This window comes from Schistocerca cancellata, chromosome 2 (assembly GCF_023864275.1).
Source record: "Schistocerca cancellata isolate TAMUIC-IGC-003103 chromosome 2, iqSchCanc2.1, whole genome shotgun sequence".
Classification (NCBI taxonomy): domain Eukaryota; kingdom Metazoa; phylum Arthropoda; class Insecta; order Orthoptera; family Acrididae; genus Schistocerca; species Schistocerca cancellata.
The window spans coordinates 706,477,744-706,499,809 of NC_064627.1; the positions used below are offsets into that span (position 1 = coordinate 706,477,744).

At 38.3% G+C, this 22,066-nt stretch overlaps 1 protein-coding gene across 1 annotated transcript in view; it reads right to left on the reverse strand.

Moving 5' to 3' along the window:
- Positions 1–9,161: 9,161 nt before the first annotated feature.
- Positions 9,162–22,066, reverse strand: part of LOC126162502 (esterase FE4-like) — a 183,173-nt gene continuing 170,268 nt past the window's right edge. The window contains exon 10 of the mRNA XM_049919050.1: positions 9,162–10,049. Within this exon, the coding sequence (XP_049775007.1) occupies positions 9,878–10,049 (172 nt within the window). The 3' untranslated portion in view covers positions 9,162–9,877. The remainder of the gene's footprint in view (positions 10,050–22,066) is intronic.

The following is a 22,066-nucleotide window of genomic DNA, read 5'->3' on the forward strand; positions in this document are numbered from 1 at the left end:
CTGCGGGTGCAATACGATGCACCAGAGAGACACGCTGAACACGATCGTAGTGCCACATGGCCGTCTGGAGCCCAGTCTTCCTGCGACCGTGATCACCGTTGCCACCAGTCATATAGAGTAGCTACATCCCTGCCAAGTCTTTCCAGCTTCTCGTAGCCCTATTACACAACGTCTTTCAAACTCATTGAGGTGTTCATAGTGGCGTCTTTGTCGCCTTAAACGCATTCTCGATTAACAGCAACTCATTACTTCCAGTCTCAAAGGTAACAAACGCACACAACCGTTATAACGTTTATTTTAAACCACACCTGGTTTGCATCCTCATAATGGCGCTGCTACAGCCAGTCTGATGCTAGGTACTGGCACGAAATTTCAATAAACATCGTGTTTTAGATGTAGAAACACGCCTACCAACTTTCGTTTATGTCGCACAACTTCTGATTCATGCGATTTTTTCCCGCCAGTGTAGATTTGCAGTCGTTTTTTATCGCATTCATTTCACATTTATTCTGGAGCACAATGGTTTAGCCGTTTTTAAATGAGAGGTATCGGAAGTTCTAAACAGAGTTTTTGATTTTGGAGATGAATCTTATGCTGTTCATCGTAACTGAGAGATCATTGAACTTATTAAGGTAAAGATAAGGTAAAGTCTTTTGCGGGCAAGTGCTCTACCATCTGAGCTACCGAAGCGCGACTCACGCCCGGTACTCACAGCTTTACTTCTGCCAGTATCTCGTCTCTTACCTTCCACTTAGAGCACTTGCCCACGAAAGGCAAAGGTCCCGAGTTCAAGTCTCGGTCGGGCACACAATTTTAATCTGCCAGGAAGTTTCATATCAGCGCACACTCCGCTGCAGAGTGGAAATCTCATTCTGGAAATAAGGTAAAGTTTTTTTAGATAATTTAGATAGTGTACTCTGCTACATAACAAAGTGCAAACAATATGTAACTGTAATTGGGGGAGACTTTAATTCAAGCTTTAATGTAACATGTAATAAACCCAGTGTAAATAAGTTACTGAATATGCTAAGGTAGCATACTTCCATCATGTAAATTCAGAACCAACAAGACTAAAAGCATGCTTGGATAATGCTTTTGTCAACTGTGCTCATGATATGTACTCCACCAAGGTAAAGTAATTTGTTTTCTCAGACCACTCTATGTTAACAGTAGAGTTGAGACATTTTTTTAAAAGGGGATGAGAGCAAGGCTGCACAAAAGTTAACAAAATCTAATACCTTAATATTAACAAAACACAATCTCAGAAAACTAACACACCAGCAGAGCATAACTAAATGGGACAAATCATTTCAAAACTGTGATTCCAGTGCCCAAACAGTTTATGAAACATTCCACAATTACTTAATAGGTACTTTAAAAGCCCATCTTGTTCAAAATAAATATCACAAAACAAGAAAGAGTAAATTGTTGTACACCGAAGAACTGGAGAATCTAAAAAATAAGCTACTGTTGTTGAAGCGCCTTGGCAAAGTAAATAATTGTAATGAAATTAAGGATCTTGAAAAAAAAAAAAAAACACTAAGAAACTGTATAGTAAAGAGTTACAATTGGCAAAACGAAGATACAACACAAATCTCATAATAAATAGTAAAAACCAACGCAAAACAGCCTGGTCAGTAATTAATACTGTTAAACAAGAAGTCAGAAACTTTGACAAGACATTCCCAATACCAGCAGATACATTCAACAAATATTTTGTAAGTTGTGCTCACGATTTCAAAAAGTTGATCAGTAAACTCAATGTAACATATATGCTGTTGTTCTGGTCTTCAGTCCTGAGACTGGTTTGATGCAGCTCTCCATGCTACTCTATCCTGTGCAAGCTTCTTCATCCCCCAGTACCTACTGCAGCCTACTTCCTTCTGAGTCTGCTTAGTGTATTCATCTCTTGGTCTCCCTCAACAATTTTTTCCCTCCACGCTGCCCTCCAGTACTAAATTGGTGATCCCTTGATGCCTCATAACATGTCCTACCAACTGACCCCTTCTTCTGGTCAAGTTGTGCCATAAACTCTTCTTCTCTCCAATTCTATTCAATACCTCCTCATTAGTTATGGGATCTACCCATCTAATCTTCAGCATTCTTCTGTAGCACCACCAGCATAATAGGGCCAGATCATCATTGAAACACTTTAAAGAGGTACACCAGCATGAAGTTCTTAAAATAGTCAAAGAAACAAAAAATTCATGGAGTACAGATATTTTTAATATGTCAAACAATCTATTGAAAGAAATCATACATTGCACTGCAGCACCATTAACATATTCTATAAACCAGTGTCTCATAGAAGGGGTTTTTCCTGATCCTCTCAAACTATCCAAGGTGACTCCAGTTTTAAGAAGGGTATCAAATCAGATCCTGCAAACCACAGATCAATTTCACTAATTCCAGTACTAGGAAAAGTCTTTGAAGGCATAATATATCAGCAGATGTATGAGTACCTAGAACTAAATGATATGTTAAGTGCATCACAGTTTGGTTACAGACAAGGAAGGTCAGCTATACATGCCATAGAGCTCTTAGTCAGAGACATTTTAGGAGCATTTGAGGACCATGCTCACACACAGGTAACCTTATGTGATCTGAGCAAAGCCTTTGACTGTGTTGACCACTCACTTTTGCTCTCTAAACTTGAGGACTATGGAATATGTGATAAAAGTTAAAAACTCATCAAATCGTACCTCAATCAAAGGAAACAGGTGGTGAGTTCAGGAAGTCATCAGTCAAACACACTCGAGGTTCAACATGGAGTGCCGCAGGTATCTAAATTGGGACCGCTTCTCTTCCTTGTACACATAAATGACTTACCAGGAAATTTTGATGTAAAGACGTATATGTATGCAGATGATACAACTTTTCTATCTGTAATCCATGTATTTGATAACGTAAGTGGTATGAAATTGGCAAAAGAAAATGCAACATCATGGTTTAATGCAAATGGTCCATTATTAAATGAGGAAAAGACCCAGAATATGTGGTTCAGTCTATTGAAGACTACAAAAATAGAAAAACAAAAGGCAAAGATTTTAGGTATAATACTTGACAACAGTCTAACATGGAACTCTCATGTTGATCGCATAGTGGTTAGGTTGTCAAGAGTTATATATTTGTTGAAGAGACTGATGTGTTGTGTGACATTTGAGTATGTAAGGACAGTATACTTTGCCTTTTTTCAATCTGTTTTAAGGTATGGGTTAATACTTTGTGGAAACAGCAGAAAAATAAATGAAATTGTGGTGATCCAGAAAAAGCAATCAGAGTAATGGCTAAGGTAGATAATAGGACACATTGTAAACCATTGTTCATGAAATATAGAATTTTGACAGTTATTAATTCTTGATAGTGTTAACTACATACTTGCTGAACTGCCTAATTTAAGTGTAACAAATCAAATGCATGACTACTATACAAGAACCTGTACTTCTCTGCTGTTGCCACAAAATAGATTAGCTAAAACTAGCAATAGTCATAAGTATATGGCAATTAAAATATATAACAAATTGTCAAAGAATGCGTCAATCAAGCCTGACAAATTATTTAAAGAAAATGTACATAACTTCTTGTTAAGTAATCCATTCTATTCATTAGAAGAATTTGTAGAAATGCCCAATATCAACTAAAATATGTAAAAATTTATTTTGTAAAATTAATAGGTTAAGTGAACTGACAAAGTCTATTGCATGTAATAATGCTGAATGACCAATGAAGAATCTGAATCTGAATCTGAATCTGAACTGGCCCTAAACAGCTCAATGGGGCCCCAGCAAACACCTTGCCGTCTTCTGCCAACAGTGTCATCCGAAAAGGTGTAGAGGGGCCAAGCACACTGCTCTCCCACTCTTTGTCGGGTTTCTTGACCTTGGAATCGCTACTAATCGGTCGAGTAGCTCCTTTGCTGCCCTCACAAGGCTGAGTGCACTCAATACCAGCCATCCCACCAAGGAAAAATCCATGGCAATACTGGGAATCAAAGCTGAGGTTCTCCACATGCAGTCAGCCAAGCTGACAACTCAGCTACAAAGGCAGACACAGAACTTACCAATAAAGTATAAGAATCCAGAGTCTCGTGGTGGTAACATTGAATAAAACTTCTCAGGTTTCCAATTGCATGAAGTGATTAAAATTACACAATCTTTCAGCCAAGCACTCTTTGGCCATTGTCAAGTGGTATGACTGTCAATGGCCTGTTCACACACCCCTTACATACACTAGCTGCTGACTGAGACATCACTGGCGCTTGCGGCATCATCATATATGAGCAAACATTGTCTCGGTGTTTGATGTGCCCACTTCAGGCACGAATCGCTGGATCCTACGCCTTGCTGAGTTGCAACGACTCTGTCTCTGTCTAGGATGTGATCCATCATTTTCATTTCAATAGCTTCTTTACTTACACAATTCCAGAAGCTGTTAGTGCAAGCCATGACGAATTTTTTGTCAAATTTAATCCGGTGTCCATTTTCTGCAGCTTGCTCAGCTAAAGCAGATTTGTTGGGGTAGCATAGATGATATAACCTCTTACGCTCCTTCCTGTATTGTTTCACTGAGTGTACAGTTTGTCTGACATAAAACTAGCCACACTCACTGGGTATCCTGCAGACCTCAGGGGCACTGAGGCTGCTGCTTCTTTAACTGGTCTCGAGTTTTATCGGAGGTCTGAAGATAGATTTTATCGTTTATCATTTCAGCTGGTGGCTTAGCTTGTCCAATATGGCTCCACAGAACCATAGAAAAGCAAGTTTCTTTTCCTGCTCCCCACTGGTGGTCTTATTGTGAGTCTTGCTTGAAAAAACTTCCCTTATTTGATGGACGTTACAGCCATTCTTCCTGTGAACCTTTTGAAGTTGACTCAGTTCATGGGGCAGGTTATCAGTGTCTGATATCATTCTTGCACAATTCACCAGTGTTTCCAAAACAGTGCGCTTCTGTGTCAGGTGATGATGGCTGATGGTGTGCAAGTACAGGTCCGTGTTGGTGGCTTTTCTATAGACGCTTTGACCAAGGTATCCATTTCCTTTGTGGCAGACTAGGACGCTGAGGGAGGGAAATGCATTGTTTTCTTCTACCTCTGTGGTAAACTGGATTTTACTGTTAATGCCGTTGAGGTGGTCCAAGAACTCATTAAGTTTCTCACTTCCATGCGGCCGAATACAAACATGTGGCCAACATAACAAAAGAAACAGCTAGGCTTGAATGGAGCTGTGTAATATCCTAAAAATTTTCCATAAAGTTTATCCATAAAGTCTCACTATCAGAGGCAGAGTGTTGTGGTTATTTGTAAAATGTTTAGCATTCTCAAAGTTCTTTTGGTTTTTTCCCCACTCATTACTTCTAGAACATAAAGGTGATATGGAAGTTTTGGCCATGTAGGGGTCAGCATTGCAGAATCAATAGTTCTGTTCAGTGACCAATGCAGGAAAGGTAATAATGTCAGTAACTAGTGCTGTGTACACACAATCCTTCATAATTATCCACAAATAAAAGTCTAATGACATGCCATCAGGGAAGTGTAGGTCCATGCGATGGGACAATCAAGGCCCAACCACCTCTCAGGAAATATGTCATTCAGCACATCCTGCACATTCCAAATCTAAAATGGGGCTGCACCATGCTGGTAGGTCACGGATGGCTAAAGATCTTCAATGTGTGGTAGCAGAAGCTGTTTGAGCATGTCCAGGTATTCCCCATCATGGTTTCATCTTCAAAGAAAAAATGAGCCAGTCACCCGATCATGCATTACATCACACCAAACAGTATATTACAGCTATTAAAAATGTGTTCATGTGTGTTGCGTGGGTTCTGGAGCTTCAAATCATAATGTTGTGGTGATTTACATGCTCAGAAATGTGTAACACATGCTCAACATATGGTAAATTGTTACTTTTTTCTGTACCAATAATACTTTAAAATATATGAATATTGAAATAATATAATGGCATAATGATATTCAGAATTATATACATTTATTTACAAGGATATTTAAGTGTATTATTTCTCTATTTGATTTTATTAAGAATTAATCTGTTTTTCCAAATGCATTATCTTTAACTTGCAGCAAGATGGAAACACTGCATTAAAGAAACATTGAATACAGAATGTATTCTACAATTCTTGCTAGAGGGCAGAATTGTGATTGTGTAGCTCCTGTGTTTTACTGCTCTCTAACTGGTGGAACATAAGCTTCAAGTCGGAACAATTTCGGCTCCACCTCTACCATGTAGAAACATAGATCCTAGCATTTATACACAGTGCTTGTGAGTGTAGATCGTGTCAACCTGGAATTGGCTCCTAACTTTGGAAACTACTGGAGGAGCACACATCTCTTAACACACCTCTTCAAATAAGAGGTCACATACTAAGAAGTAATGTTTTATGCACAATTCCGATGCACTTTCCTTTATTTCTTTTTCATACAGGTGGTGTCACAGCACAGTGACTCTGCCCCAGAAGATTCCCCTGCTTTCCTTATATTCCTGTATGAGATGTGATGTTATGCTATCTAAGCTAGATGAATGTTTTACTTTTAGTTTTTTATATTAGGCTTGAAACTTCTATATATATGTTACTGGGATGAATGCGATGGTATGATTTATATGTGGAATTTTTGACGTTATACTTACTTCATCTATTTTATTTTGTCTTATCAATTCATCTGCTATGGTTATGTAACATCTGTTAAGGATCACTGCTTTTCTTCTCTCTTCATTTATGGACAACCATACATATGTTGAATATTATCTTCTTTATCTACAGCTACCTCAATTAATAATGTCTTCTTTTTCTCTTTATGAAACTGCACTATTCTCATTTTTGTTTTGTAGAGAGTATTATATTCCTCTTTTTTCCTTGGAGAGGCCATAATACATTTTTAGCTTATTTCTTGTTTTGAGTAGTTGCATGCAGTAGTACTATTTATCCTGTACATAGAGTGAACAGTAAAGGAAACCAAGGAGAAATCTGAAAAATGAATTAACGATGACATTTTTTGTAAGAGACAACAAAGGACTTTGTAGATCAAATGAACTGCATGACTAGGGAGTTGAAAAGATGAATACTAACAAAAGTAAAACATAAGTGATGGAAAGTAATCAAATGAAATCAGACGCTGAGGGAATTGGATTAGGAAATGAGACACTAAAGGTAGTAGATGAGTTTTGTTATTTGAAAATGAAAATAACTGACTTCAGCGAATGTAAAGATAATAAAAATATAGACCAAAAGTAGCAAGAAAAGCTTTTCTAAAAAGAGAATTTTGTTAAAATCAGATATAAATTTAAGTGTTAGGGAGTCTTTTCTCAAAGTATTCATCTGGAGTGTAGCCTTATATAGAAGTGAAATATGGATGACAAGCAGCACGGACAGTATGAGACTAGATGCTTTTATAATTTGGTCTTACACAACAGTGCTGAAGATAGAGATATATATCACGTTGCTAATGAAGAGGCACTGAACTGAAGAGAAAAGAGCTTTATGGCACACTCATCTAAAAGAAGGAATAGGTTGAATCAACTTATCATATGACATCAAGGAATAGTTAATTTGCCAATGGAGAGGAATGTGGGTGGTAAAAGCTATAAAGAAAGATCAAGGCTTCAGTACAGTTATCTGGTTCAAGAGGATATAGACTGCTATGGTTATGCAGAGATGAAGAGGCTTGTATAGAAAAGACTGTCATGGATAACACTAAAGAGTACAACAATAACAATAACATAAAAATTATTTAATGCAAATTCTTGTTAGTGGATAAAGTGTTTTGCTAGTGGTATTTCTTCTTCTGCATTTTTCGCTTTCATCATTTACTTCAGGAATTCCATAAGGATGAAAATTTTCCCTCTGATATATAATTTTATAACTTCTGGAGAAAAATCAATATATTTGCTTCAGATAAATGTAGTTAAAATTTTTTCTCCTGGGAGATTAATAATTCCTATTCACTCACAATGAACATAACCATTTGGCATAGAGTTTAATAAAAACACATGACAGGTGTTGAAACACTGATGTGGACTATTCACTGTCATTTTGTAATCCAGACTTTCTGCAGTTGAATATCTTTTGAGAGTGAAGATTGATTCAAACTCATGCCTTTAGTTTCTGTAGTGTATGAATGACATTCCATTATGACATAGCTTGGTATTTTTTAAGAAAACTGTGATCAAAAAGCATCAGTATCAAGACAACTCTTTAACACACATCCATCCAATTTGGGCTGTGAGGACACCTTGCACACCATGACAAACTGTTGAGCTACATGTACATGCCAATTGGTCTTCCCCTGAACATTACTCACTTGACTGTACTTGCACATTTCTTGATCACTATGGCACCCACACACAGCTCAATTTTTGGCCTACATATAAAGCTACAGCAGAAATCATCACAGTGAGATTTCACTATGTTACTATATCAAATCCCTGTTGTCATAATGTTGTTTTTCATTTTGTGTGAGTGTTTGCTAAGTGAGAGTTTCTGAGAGATATATGTACAAATGTTATCAGCTGTCAGGAAGAAACATAAAAAGCACAGTTTTCATTCTATAATTGCCACGCTGTTGTGGTAAGGCACACCCCAAGGTCTGCTAAAGCCTCATATTTTGATCTATCTTCCCCACAGATCATTTGATGGCATGATTATGTGACCAGACAGAATTATCTTCTGTTATTATATTGAATTGTTAGGACTTATGTGCCTGTGAACTATTTCTTATCCCTTTGACTGACACTGAGTGCCACTGTAGTTGATGGGCTTCATATCATCAGTGTAGTTGACTACAGAAATTTTGAGACATATGCGTGTTTACCACTTAACTGTTGCAGTTAATTTGATTGCAGTGTTATTGGTGAGTTCTCATCTCATTTTATCAAAAGGTCTCAACCAAACAGATGATGTTTCAAAATGCAGAAGGCCTACAACTCTTTGTTGTCAGTTTGATCTCAGCAGTTTTAGTGGACTCACAATACTCTTTGTAGTTTTCTTTAAATCCAACTGCTTCTGTTTCATTGTCAATCCTGTATTTCTGCACTTTGCTGCAAGATTATATTGTTGTTACAGTCTGCAGCATATGATGCAATATTGTATATAAATACTTCTAACTGACCCAGTGAGCCCAAACAACCCAAAAATTGAGAAAACATAGGAAGTATCCAGCACCCATCACTTTTTATTTCTTTATTTAGTGATAGCTGTGACAGTCCAGCAACAGAAGTGAGGCCACCAAGTCTTGCACCTAACAGTCAAAGAATTTTGACTGCATCTATGTTTTTATTGTTTAATCATCACAAATATGATACATGTGAAATTTTATATAACAGTTTTCTTTGCCATGATCATAAGACAAACAAATATATTTACCACTGGTAACGTATCACATTTCATCAAGGTGGAGTTATTGTACAATCACTTACTTGTTCACACTGAATGAAGACTTCTGAAGGAATGTTGCAGTGTCTAGTTTGAAAACCAGCATGCTATATATTTTCTCTGAATTAATACAGGCAAGAAAAGAAGAGATACATTGTCATGGGCCATCCAAGAGGACCAGTCCATGATTCACATCAAAATATGTCAAGAACTTTATCACTGTAACATTTCACTCCACCATAAGAATAGTCATGACCATGAGATTTCACTCTCAAAGACCATCATATAAACTTAACATTATTAAATATCAGTTTGAATCTACATAGGAACAGAATTATAACAATGTCAGTCAGTTGTTCCATGTCTGGAACTGAAAATTATAACATCCTGCCAAAAAGCTGATGGTTCTTCAATATACACCAGTCCGTTTCCTTGTTGGTTTGCAAATATGCTTTTATTTTTGTTGTTTGGAACTTCAGGAATGTTGTAGACTGAATTATAGTTTTGATGCCAATTGTTTTTCAATTTGCTCCCAGAAGGCCATACGTTCTTTGAAAGGGCCCTTGTGCACAGTTATGTTCTTGTCAATATCAATGTAGAATAGTTGGTTTTTTGTGAAGGGTGGACATGTTGTGGAAACTGCTGAATGCAGATCGGTTGTTGGTACCCTGGAAACAATACGTATGTTAAAGAAAAAGCTGATACGATTCTGTGATTACTCATACAGTACAATCATCTCTTCCTTGCACTACAAAGTTTCTATAGGTTTCATTTATATCTTATTCCTTTAACTGTAGTACACATGGGATTTATGCATTAAATTGTGATGACAATGAAATTTATTTATAGTAACTATATCAAAATATTGTTTTTATCAGTAAAAATGAGCATTAACAGCACTACATCCACACCCACCTTTTGTGAATCTATGAAATTTTGTATCAGTAATCATTTTACTGTGGGCGAAGGAAATACTTCAGTTTCGTTTATCATAGTTGCCCCATTGATTTAGCAATGCCGAGTGAACAATGAAGGCAGGTATTTTTGATAGGTAGCATAACTATAGAGAAGTAACTGTTCTAACAAACACACAAACTGTAAACTTCACAGACTCTGAAGAATATTTTTTGCAAAAGGTCAGTGGATTAAAAACCTAACACACACAGGATAAATAATATTATACCATATTCTTCTATTCTGGTGTATAAACAGTGCTCAGACACACAAAATAAGCAATACGATAGTTGCTTTTTAAAGGTTTTCTCAGGGTAGTTTAAGTCTAACATGTGAAGATGCATATTCTCAGCTTTGTATAAAGTATTCTAAATGACAAACCATATGACTTTGAAGCTCGTTCTACAATAGCAGGATGGAAGAATAAGGTTTATCACTTTGTTAACAAGATCATTAGATCACCCAGCAGAGGTTTCAAATATTTGATTGTAATGTCCACCTTGTATATTGAACATAGGCAGCTATCAATCAAGCAATAACTATGTGAAATACACTTAGTTACAATCCATTATCTTTTTACAGGGTGTGAGAAATTTGTCAACACTTAAACAATTGATTTCTAACTGCTAATAAATGCTTTCAAAGCCCTCCCAGTGTCATTGTGTTTACACACTGTAATGTTCTCTGCTAGTTGCTTAGCTCTCACTTCTCTGTACTTCAGGTACTGTATCAGCCCCTCAGCCACTGTGGTGGAAGATAAGCATCATCACAGAACTGGTCTGGGAACTGTATGTGTGCTCTAGTTGGTGGTCAACATTAGCTTGTGGTTGTTCATGCGATAGAGATTGTGGTGCTAGTCCTGAAGGCTGCTGTAGTCTCAGTGCTGTGAATGGTGGCTGTTCTTTGAACACATATATAGGTTTGACAAGGTTAATGACAACTGTTATAGGCTTGCAGTTTACCACAATGTCTAAAATCTGTATGCTTCATCATAGGATATGGTATGGGCCATTGTATGGCAGTTGCAGCAGAGGCTTAACACTGTCTGTTCGAAACATCATGTGTGTGCAGCTTTCCCAGTTGCATGGCATGCAAGTGACTGGGGTACCATGTCTGGAGGCTATGGGGTGAGGGGGTTGTGTGTGTGCAACATGGTCTCTTAACTGTTGAAGAAATTCTGACTGTTTTGAGTTGGTAACTGTAATGAGCTGGCCTCGCAAACTCCCTGGGAAGACATAGTGGTTCACTGTAGACTAATTCCACAGTCAGGGACTCCTAATCTTGCTTATACATCATTCTTGGTTCCAGGAGAACTATTGGAAAGACGGAAGTCCAGGAAGTACCATGGCACATGAGTGGTGCCTTCAGGGAATGGTGCCACATCTCGACCATACTGTTACTAGCAGGGTGGTAGCTGTCAGTTTTAAGATGTACATACCTGCAGAATCCAGCCATCTGAGCAAAAAATCCTGATACAAACTGCCTGCCTTGATTGTTATGAGGAGCGGACAGTCAAACCTAGCTATCTAAGTTGACATGAAGGTAAAGGCTAAGGTTTCTTCAGTGATGTTATCCACAGGTGTTGCCTCTGGCCAGCACTTAAACTGATTGATCATTGCAAGGAGATATTGCTGGTCATTCAGTGTAGGAAGCAGTCCCACAACATCAAGGAGTACATGATCCAAACAAAAGGTTGCATCTAGAAAGTTACCCACTGGTACATGCACATGATGGGACACTTTCCAACACTAGCAATGAAGGCTCATCCAAGTACACTCTCAGCAATCCCTCTCCATACCTGGCCGAATGGAGTGTTATGATACAAGGTAAAGAGTGAGATGGGCTCCAGAGTGATTTAGATTGTGAACACTATCAAAAGCTTGTCAGCAGAAAGCTGACAGGAGAAAAGAGCAAGGTCTTTCTTGGGAGATGCCACAATAAAGTCTGACATCTCTCCTGGAACATCAATACGTTGTAGTTGCAATGCAGGCATGAGATCATCAACAACTGTTCGGAGCTCTCATGCATCCTATTGAGCCCATGCCAGTTCTGAAAAATCAGTAGGGCTCACTATGCTACTGACATCCTGGGAGACAGTCAGGCACTAAGTTATGGATGCTAGAAACATGCCTCAAGTCCATACTAAAGTGGCATATAAACCCTAGATGATTGTACTGGGAGGGCGAACAGTTGATCCTATTCCTCTTGAATACGTAGATCAGTTTTTGTGATCCATATAGATCATGAATGTTCTTGCTTCTATTTGTGGATGGAAATATTTGACTGCCTTGTGTACATCCGGAAGTTCATGGTCATATGCACTCCACTTACACTGAAACAGAGATAATTTGCTGGAGAAATATGTGATCGGTTGCCATAAATCTTCTGGGTATCATTGGAGTACAATACTGATAACATTTTGGCTTGTGTCCATGACTGATGCTAAAAGCATTTCAAGCTTAAGGTGCACACACAGTGCTGTGTTTGCTATGCCATTTTTTGTTTCCTCAAATGTAGAGCACATTATTTCATTCCACTGCACTAGATGATGCCTCAAAACTTGGGGCTGAAAGTGTCATGTCCAGTAGCTCTTTCAGTTCTGCTGCACGAGGTAAGTGTCGGCAGTGCAAGTTTAGGATGTCTAAAAAGCAGCATAACTCCTTGACTGTCATTGGCCATGGTATTTTTAGGACTGCTTTGATCTTTTCCATCAGTGGAAAGGAGACTTCAAATAAAATTCAGTGGCGAACAGCAATGTCACTTTAGGCTATCCAAACACACACTTGGCCACATTCAACACCATGCCATATTGTTCTAGAAGCTTAAACACTTCTTGCAAATGTTGGTAATGTTGCTCCCTGATGGCAGAAAACTTGTGTATGCTGCTCAATTAGGCGAAGTAAAATAGTGGTCATTGCAGAATGGAGTCAAAAAACTTCTGCCAGGATTGTGCAACATTTTGTAACTCAAATATCATAAATTTGCTCTTGGAAAGTTTGAATGGACTGCTTATCACAATCTTACGAATGTGCTCTTCTTCGACAGGCATCTACATATACACTCTGGTGTAGTCCAACACACCAAATCCTGTCCTGCCATGTAGTGTGCAATCGTAATTGTGTAGCAATGGTACAGGATAATAAACAGGCATTTTTCTGGTGATGAACATGTGATAGTCACACACAGGTGCAAAGCTCATCCTTTCTCTGGGTCAAGGTGCAGCACTGACGACCATGGGCTACTTGGGGGCTGGATCATGCCTTCTTTAAGCATCGCATGGAATGCTGCTGTACTCATGGCCAAATAATCAGGTGCCAATGTCCTGGGCCTACAAGATGCTGGTGGACTTTCTGTGGTTTCTATATTGTGTAGCATGTGTGCCATTTGTGTAGGTGTGCCTGATGGTCTTGTTAAGATTGGATATTGTCCCAGCAGTGCACCATACTTCTTCTCATCACACACGTTATTAGCTTGACACTATCCATGGATGTGTCACAGTGGAAACCTGCTGCCTTCAGTTCAGTAATGCTATTGAGCAGTTCGGCTTTGGTTACATCTGCTGAAAGATGGAAATGTGTCAGAAGATCAGCTGCTATTATCGGCTCCCTAACATCAGTGATGGCAAAGTCCTACGTAAACTGACTTTGCAGTCCTGAATTTAGCTCTATCTGCTCCATTACATACAAAGAGATGGATGAGCTTTTTGTAGCAGATAAACAGAATGCAGTTGGTGGTCTACAGCAATGGACTGAAGTTCTTGGAAGAATGCTTAATTCTGAGCTGGTGTGTATTAAATACTTCTGACCAGCTCCCCTATCACTAATAAACAGGTGTCATAACTTTGTTGGGCGGTTGACTGCACCTACTACCAATTTCTGCTAGCATTTGGGTATGAACATGGTGCTGTACATTTACACAGATTTTCACTGAACCTATAGTGGTTCCAGCATGTAGGGTGTTTCGTGTTTGATGAATGTAGCATTGGTTGATGATTGGCTTCTGGATCTCTAGCGATTAGCTCCTCTACCAATACAAGCAGAGCCCTGGGAAAGTAGTTTGCTGATCTGTGTGCACAGCATGTCTACTTTAGCTGGCAATGAGTCAAATTCCATGCATGCAACTGTTGGTGCCATTGTCGTATTACTGCCTGGCACTGTCACTGCACTAACATGTGGGGTGGGATGGCCTCTTGAACCTGATATGCAAGCATGACCACTGTGTCCAATGGCATTTCCATCTGTGATGCCACACTTGCTTTCACTTTTAGGTGGTAGTTGGCTGCTCCATAGGGTGCATAGTAGGTTGTAAGGGATGGTAACTGTATCAACCTTGCTCCACAAATGACACAGATATTGTGAAGGCTTATGATCACCAATATCTTCTTGTATCAATACCTGTCTGATTTGATCTTCATATGACACAATAAATCTCCAGATTAGTTTTGATTTAAGCCTTCCATACGAATTTCTGTGCAATGGTGTAGTGATCACGTCTTGTACCTCAGCATCTTACCAATGGTGAAGTTGGCTCAAGACAAGTGTGAATTTTTTGAGTCAGCTATAATTCCTGCATAGCTAAAATTGGCTTCAACTTGAGAAAATCAAAGGATCAGGTTGTTTGGCCAGAATGGAGGTAAACAGACTACTAATCTAGATACTATTTGCACATTTGTATCTTGAATGATATTTAAATTATGTAGTACATGCTCAACCTTCTTCTTCAACCCAGATCACATCAGGGTCACCACTTGTCAGGATTGGCATGATTTGGGCTAACTTACCTTTGCTTAGCATAAAAAAAAACTGCCTCTGGAAGTTTCAACAGAACAAAATTCTTTTTTGTGATAACAGTGTCTGCTGAACAGACTGGACAGGTGGTGGTTACTCCCCAAGTCAAGTACGGATCCAAATGCTTAACTCGCAGGTGAAATATTCTGAGTACGTGTGTAACTAAGGAAGAAGTGAGTCAGAAAAATGGTCACTGACACTGAATCCAGGATTGACAGACATAATCACAGAACATAAAAATATGGGAAACATACAAACTCATATAAAAATTCACATGCCAGAGAATAAACAATCCAAGAGGACATTAAAACATATTATGAAACACAGCACACCTGGCAGTTGGTCATGGAAGTGTTTGACAGCTGTGACTCATTTGTCATCACAGGCCACACACACAACACTGCACCACTGAACACAACAACATTGCTGGCAGACATGAACTTCATAGCAAATGTAACAGTGTAAACTGAATAACATGGGGTATACACTTCAACCTGGTCCCCCTAGCATCTCAACTACCACATCCCTTTGCATGTCCTTTGAGTCATATAAACATAGTTTGGTTTCTGTATAAGTTGCACATTAAATTTTTCTCTCTGTATTTTATCCTTAAAAATTCAGTATTTCTAAGAGTTTATTCAGTCAACATTGTCAAAAGCTTTTTCAAAATCTACAATTTAGAGTTTGTCTTTATTTACTCTACCTTCTAAGGTTAGCCACAGGGGCAGTTTGCCTCATGTGTTCTTATATTCCTCTGGAACCTCTTTTTACCAGTTTCATCCCCTGCTGCATTTACTATTTCAGCCCTCAAAGCTACCCATTCACAGTCCATCATCTTTCTTTCTCCAGTTTCAGTCAAACATATCCTAAACTTCCTTTGAAACTCTCAGTAACCTCTGGTTCTTTCAATTTATCCAGGTTCCGTCTCCTTAATTTCCTATCTTTTTATGGTTGTTTCAGTTTTAATATGCAGATTGTAACCAATAAGTTGTGGTCAGAGCCAACACCTTTCCCTTGAAATGTTTGCAGTTTAAAATATGGTCCCAAAAACCTTTGTTTTACAATTATGTAATTTATTTGAAACCTTTCTGTACCTCCAAGTCCATTCCACACAGGCAACATTCTTTCATTATTCTTAAACCAAGTGTTAATTTGTGCTCTATGTAAAATTCAACATGGTAGCTTTCCTTTCCATTCCTTTTACTCAGTCCATGTTCTCCTGCTGCTTTTGCTTCCCTTCCTTTTTTTGCTATAGACTTATGGTCCGATATCACAATTTAATTTTCATCTCTCTTAACAATATGAGTAATTTCTTTTATCACATCACACATTCTGTGAAGGTAATAAGCATATAAACTTGTTCAACTGTGGGCTGTTGAATTTGTGTCTGACTTGACTATGATATGTATTCACTACACTATTGATTATAGCTTACTTGTATTCCTTTTGTCTTATGCATTATTGCAGCTACTCCAATAGTATTCCTATTTGATTTCATGTTGATAGCCCTATCTGCATCTTACACGAAGTTGTTTTCTTTCAGACACTGTGCATTACTAATTCCCACTGTACTTAACTTCAACATATCTATTACTCATTTTAAGGGATCTAACATTTTATGCTTTGACCTGGAGAATGTCAGCACTGTTCCCTCTTATGACAACACCCTCCTGAATAGTAACTGCCCAGAGATCAAAATGGATGACTGTTTTACCTTTGGAAAATTTTACCCAAGAGGATGGCATTATCATTAAAGCTATACTGCACAAGTGCATGTCCTTGGGAGAAAAAATGGCTGTAGTTTTCCCTCGGATGTTTGAACTACCAATCTCCTTCTTGGCTAAATGCTTGTTTGTGAATTATTTTTGTGAGCTTTGAACAGGAGAGGCTTATTTTCAATTACCTGAGAATTTACTAATTTAATTTTTAAATGTCTTGTTTGGTTGTGTGCTAACTAGGCACAGTCTTTCATTTTGATAGCAGTGTAGGGTAAAGTACTGCCATTTGTATGGACATTTGTATTTCTACAAGCTTCTGGCTGTTTGTTTTGGGTAGAACAGTTGTGTTAGTTAGACCATCAGTGAGGCATTTTCTTCCATTCCTGCAGCAGAACAAGCAAGTACAACTTCTGTTTGCGAAATATTTTTCCAGGCACCAGGAGTAACTTATTTTCAGTTATCTGAAAGGTTACTAGTTTCATTCTTAAATTTATTATACATTTCTGTGTTTACTGGGCACAGTCTAGCATTTTAATGACTGCATAGTGTAGATTTGTACTGTCTGTGGTATGGACAGGGACTGTGATCACTGTTGGCTGCAGACAGAGTTGGTGACACTTTGCTCACAGCTCCAGGCAGTGCTGGTTTCAGTCACACAACTTGTGGCATCACTGTGATAGGGCCAGATGTGGGGATCCAAGGGACATCCAGCACATCACACATGTCCCCTGATCAGTCCACTACTATTGGAGCCTTAGTTACTGCCTGCACTGATGTTGACTCCTCACCAGTGGTCAAGTGAGAGGTCATTTCAAGGTGTGGCACAAAGTGAAAGACTTTCCCAAGGGCCAATTGAGAAATCTTCCTGGTTCATCTGACTAATAGCTTTATTATGCTATCTGTGGCTGATACAGGTACTGAACTAGATGCTATCACTTGTCCTGTTTTAGAGGAAGCCTCTCACCCCAAAAAATGTGGGCATCACAGAGGATGGTATTATTGGTAGTTGGGAGCTCAAAAGTTAGGCATATAATGTGGCTCCATAGGAACATGGCTCCCAATGAACGAAAATATTGCAATGTGCATTCTGTGTGCATACCAGGAGAAGTCACCCAACATGTGGAACACATCCTTTCAGATGCCATGAACAGTGCAGGGTACAGCCAAATGCAGTTGGTGACTCATGTCAGAATTAAAGTGTGCTGCTTTGGTTGAAATAAAGTCTCTCTGCTTTTGGGCAGCTAGCTGAATTGGTAAAGACTGCCAGTCTTGCTTGTGAGATGAAGGCAGAGCTCATCATCTGTAGCATTATTGATAAAATTGATTGTGGACCTACGGTACAGAGCCAAGTGAAAGGTATGAATTGGAGGCTCACATGGTTCTGCAACCATGTAAGCTGCAGACTCCTCAACTTGCACCCTACGGTGGTGGGTACTGGGTCCCACTTAATAAATCAGGGATCCATTACACACACAAAGTGGCTACATATGTAGCAGGGGATATGTGAAGTGGACTGGGCAGTTTTTTAGGCTAGAGGCTCTTAGGAAAGAAAAAAAGGGCTTCACTCTCAAAGAGTGCAGATCAAACACAGGACAAGGTTTGCTGTAGGGACCAAAGGTATTATAGTAGTAAACTGTCACAGTTGTGTTCTAAAAGGAATAGAGCTCAAGGTGTTAATAGAAAGTACTGAAACACAAATAGTGGCTGTTGTTATTGTGGTCTTCAGTCCAAAGACTGGTTTGATGCAGCTCTCCATGCTACTCTATCCTGTGCAATCTTCTTCATCTCTGAGTAACTACTACAACCTACATCCCACTGAATCTGCTTACTGTATTCATCCCTTGGTCGATCTCTATCCAAAATTAAAATAGTGGTTGGTTGGTTGGTTGATTGGATGGTTGGGGGAAGGGACCAAACAGCAAGGTCATCTGTCCCATCAGATTCGGAAAGGAAGTCAGCTGTGCCTGAAGCAATTAAGGGAAATCTTGGAAACCTAAATCAGGATGACTGGACATAGGTTTGAACCATCATACTCCTGAATGTGAGTCCAGTGTACTAACCCCTGCACCACTTTGCTCAGTTCAAAATAGTGTAAAATCTCAAGGATTGGTAAAGTTTTGTAGAACCTCAAAATTTAGTGCAAACTTCAATGAGGGAGGTATCTATTAGCTCACACAATGAAACTCTGTCTCGAAATTTTGCGGAAAATCCAAAGAGGTTCAGCTGTATGTGAAGTAAATCAACAGCAACACGCAATCAATACCTTCACTGTGTGACACCAAAGATAATGTTACTGAGATAGTGCCACTAAAGTGGAGTTACTTGATACAGTTTTCTAAAATTCCTTCACCAACAAATATGAAGTAAGTATTCCTAAATTCCAATTGACAACTGCTGCCAGCAGGAGTAACTTAAAATAGATATCCTTGGTGTAGCAAAGCAACTTAAATCACTTAAACAAGGCAAGTCAGATTGTATACCACTTAGATTCGTTTGAGAATATGCTGAAGTAATAGTTCCTTACTTAAAAACCATATACAACAATTTATCTAATCTAATCTAATTCAACTGAAGATCTGTGCCTAAAACTGAAAAGTTGCACAGGTCACACAAACAGTCAAAAGGAAATATGAGTAATCTGATGAATAAGAATCAGAATCAAACCCGTATCACTGATATACATTTGCAGTAGGATTTTGGAACATATACTGTTTTTAAACATTATGAATTACCTCAAGGAAAATGATCTGTTGACACATAGTCAGCACTGATTTGGAAAATACCATTCTTGTGAAACACAACAGCTATTATTCTCATGAAATAATTAGTGCTTTCAACAGAGGATCTCAAATTGATTCCATATTTCTAGATTTGTAAAAGGCCTTTGACACTGTTCCTCGCAAGTGGCTTATATTCAAATTGTGCGCCTGTGGAATATTGTGTTAGTTTGTGACTGGATTTATGATTCCCTATCAGTAAGATCACAGTCTGTAGTAACTAATAGAAAGCACTGAGCAAAACAGAAGTGATGCTGGGCTATAGGTACTCTAATGTTTTTAATCTACATAAACAACTTAGGAGACTTTCTGAGCAGCCATCTTAAATTCTTTGCATGTGATGCTGTCATTTACGACCAGCAAAGTCATAAGATGATTGAGACCAATTGGAGAATGATTTTGACAAGATATCTCTATGGTGCAAAAAGTGGCAATTGACTCTAAATAATGACAAGTGTGAGGTCATCCACCTGAGTACTAACAAAAATCCCTTAAATTTTGGTTATATGAAAATCTCACAAATCTGAAAGCTGTCAATTCAACTGTACATGCAGAAATTACAGTTACAAATAATTTAAACTGGAATGATCACATAGTTAACCAAAGACTGTGTTTAATTGGCAGAGTGCTTAGGAGATGCAATAGGTCTACTAAAGAAACTGCATACACTACACTTGTCCATCCTCTGCTAGAGTACTGCTGTTCAGAATGGGATCCTTACTAGATTGGACTGATGAAGGACATCAAAAAAGTTCAGAAAAAGACAACTCATTTTGTATTATTGAAAACTAGGGGAAAGAGTGTCATGGATATGATACACAAGTTAGGGGGGGCAATCATCAAAACAAACACATTTTTTGTTGCAGCAAGATCTTTTCTGGAAATTTTAATCTTCAACATTCTCCTCTGAGTGCAAAAATATTTTGTTGACATCCATCTACATAGGGACAAATGATCATCATAATAAAATAAGAGTAATCAGAGCTTTCACAGAAAGATTTAACTGTCTGATTTTCTCACAGAGTCTTAGAGAGTGGAACGATAGAGAAACAGTATGAAAGTGGTTTGATGATCCCTCTGCCAGGCACTTAATTGTGAATTGCTGTGTAGTCATGTAGATGTAATGTTACAAGCCCATGCCAGTCAATCATCCAGACTGTTACCCTACAACTGCTAAGGCTGCAGCCCCTCATCAGGACCCATGTGTTGGTCTGCTCTCTCCACAGACGATCATTTGATGTGATTTCACCTACCATACCGCTATCTGCATAATTGTGTGTAAGCCACCCCAATGTGGCAAGGTGGCAAATTATTGTGCTAAGATAAATATATTTGGACTGTAGAAACTCTGATTATGTTGACCACTGAATATCAGTAGAAAATAATTGTGGAAGTCCACTCATAACGTAAAGCAAATTGCAGTTATTGACATTTGTTCATTCATGCTGTAAGAGTGAGTTAACACATGGCACTTAAGCTGAAAACTGTTCCACAGTACAAATTTATGAAATCATCCATAATTTAAATATCTAATTACATTATAGTTATCCATAATCACAGATTTCAGATGCTTTCAAGTGACTGTTTGAGTTTCAGTGTGTCTGTTGCTATAATCCATAAGGATTCGTCTTCATAAAGGGATCCATGATCCCACTGATGAATGAATAAACAATGCCAGGGTTCACAGGAAAACTTCTGTAAAGTTTGCAATGTAGGAGACGAGATACTGGCAGAAGTAAAGCTGTGAGGACGGGGCGTGAATCGTGCCTGGGTAGCTCAGTTGGTAGAGCACTTGCCTGCGAAAGGCAAAGGTCCCGAGTTCGAGTCTCGGTCCGGCACACAGTTTTAATCTGTCATGAAGTTTCAAACAATGCCAGTACTTATCATATTGTTGCTTAAGTATCCTCACATAGTCCTTTCAGTTTCAACTCTGATCACACCAGTCCAGGATACAATGTTCATAACCATTGAGCTGAATGTAAATCATCACATTCTGGACATTTTTATCACAGCTCTATATTAATATTCTATTTTGTTTCATTTTACTTTTAAGTATTATTTTAAAATGTATAAATGTGTAATTCATAGATGAACTCATAAATGTTTTGCTAAGTTTTACAAATATCTTAGTTTTCAATCATTCACAGTGACATTGTATTTCTGTCAAAAATGGCAAAGTACATGGAAGAGCAGCTGAATTGAATGGATAGTCTTGAAAAGAGGTTGTAAGATATACATTAACAAAAGTAAAAGAAGGGTAATGGAATGTGACTGAATTAAATCACTGATGTTAAGGGAATTCAATTAGATTTTATTTTATTTTATTTTTTTAAGCGAAATAACTGACAGATGTTTAAGTAGAGTGGATATAAAATGTAGAGTGCTAACAGCAAGAAAAGTATTTATGAAAAATATGTGTAATTTCTACAGTGTACTTCAGATAAGAATA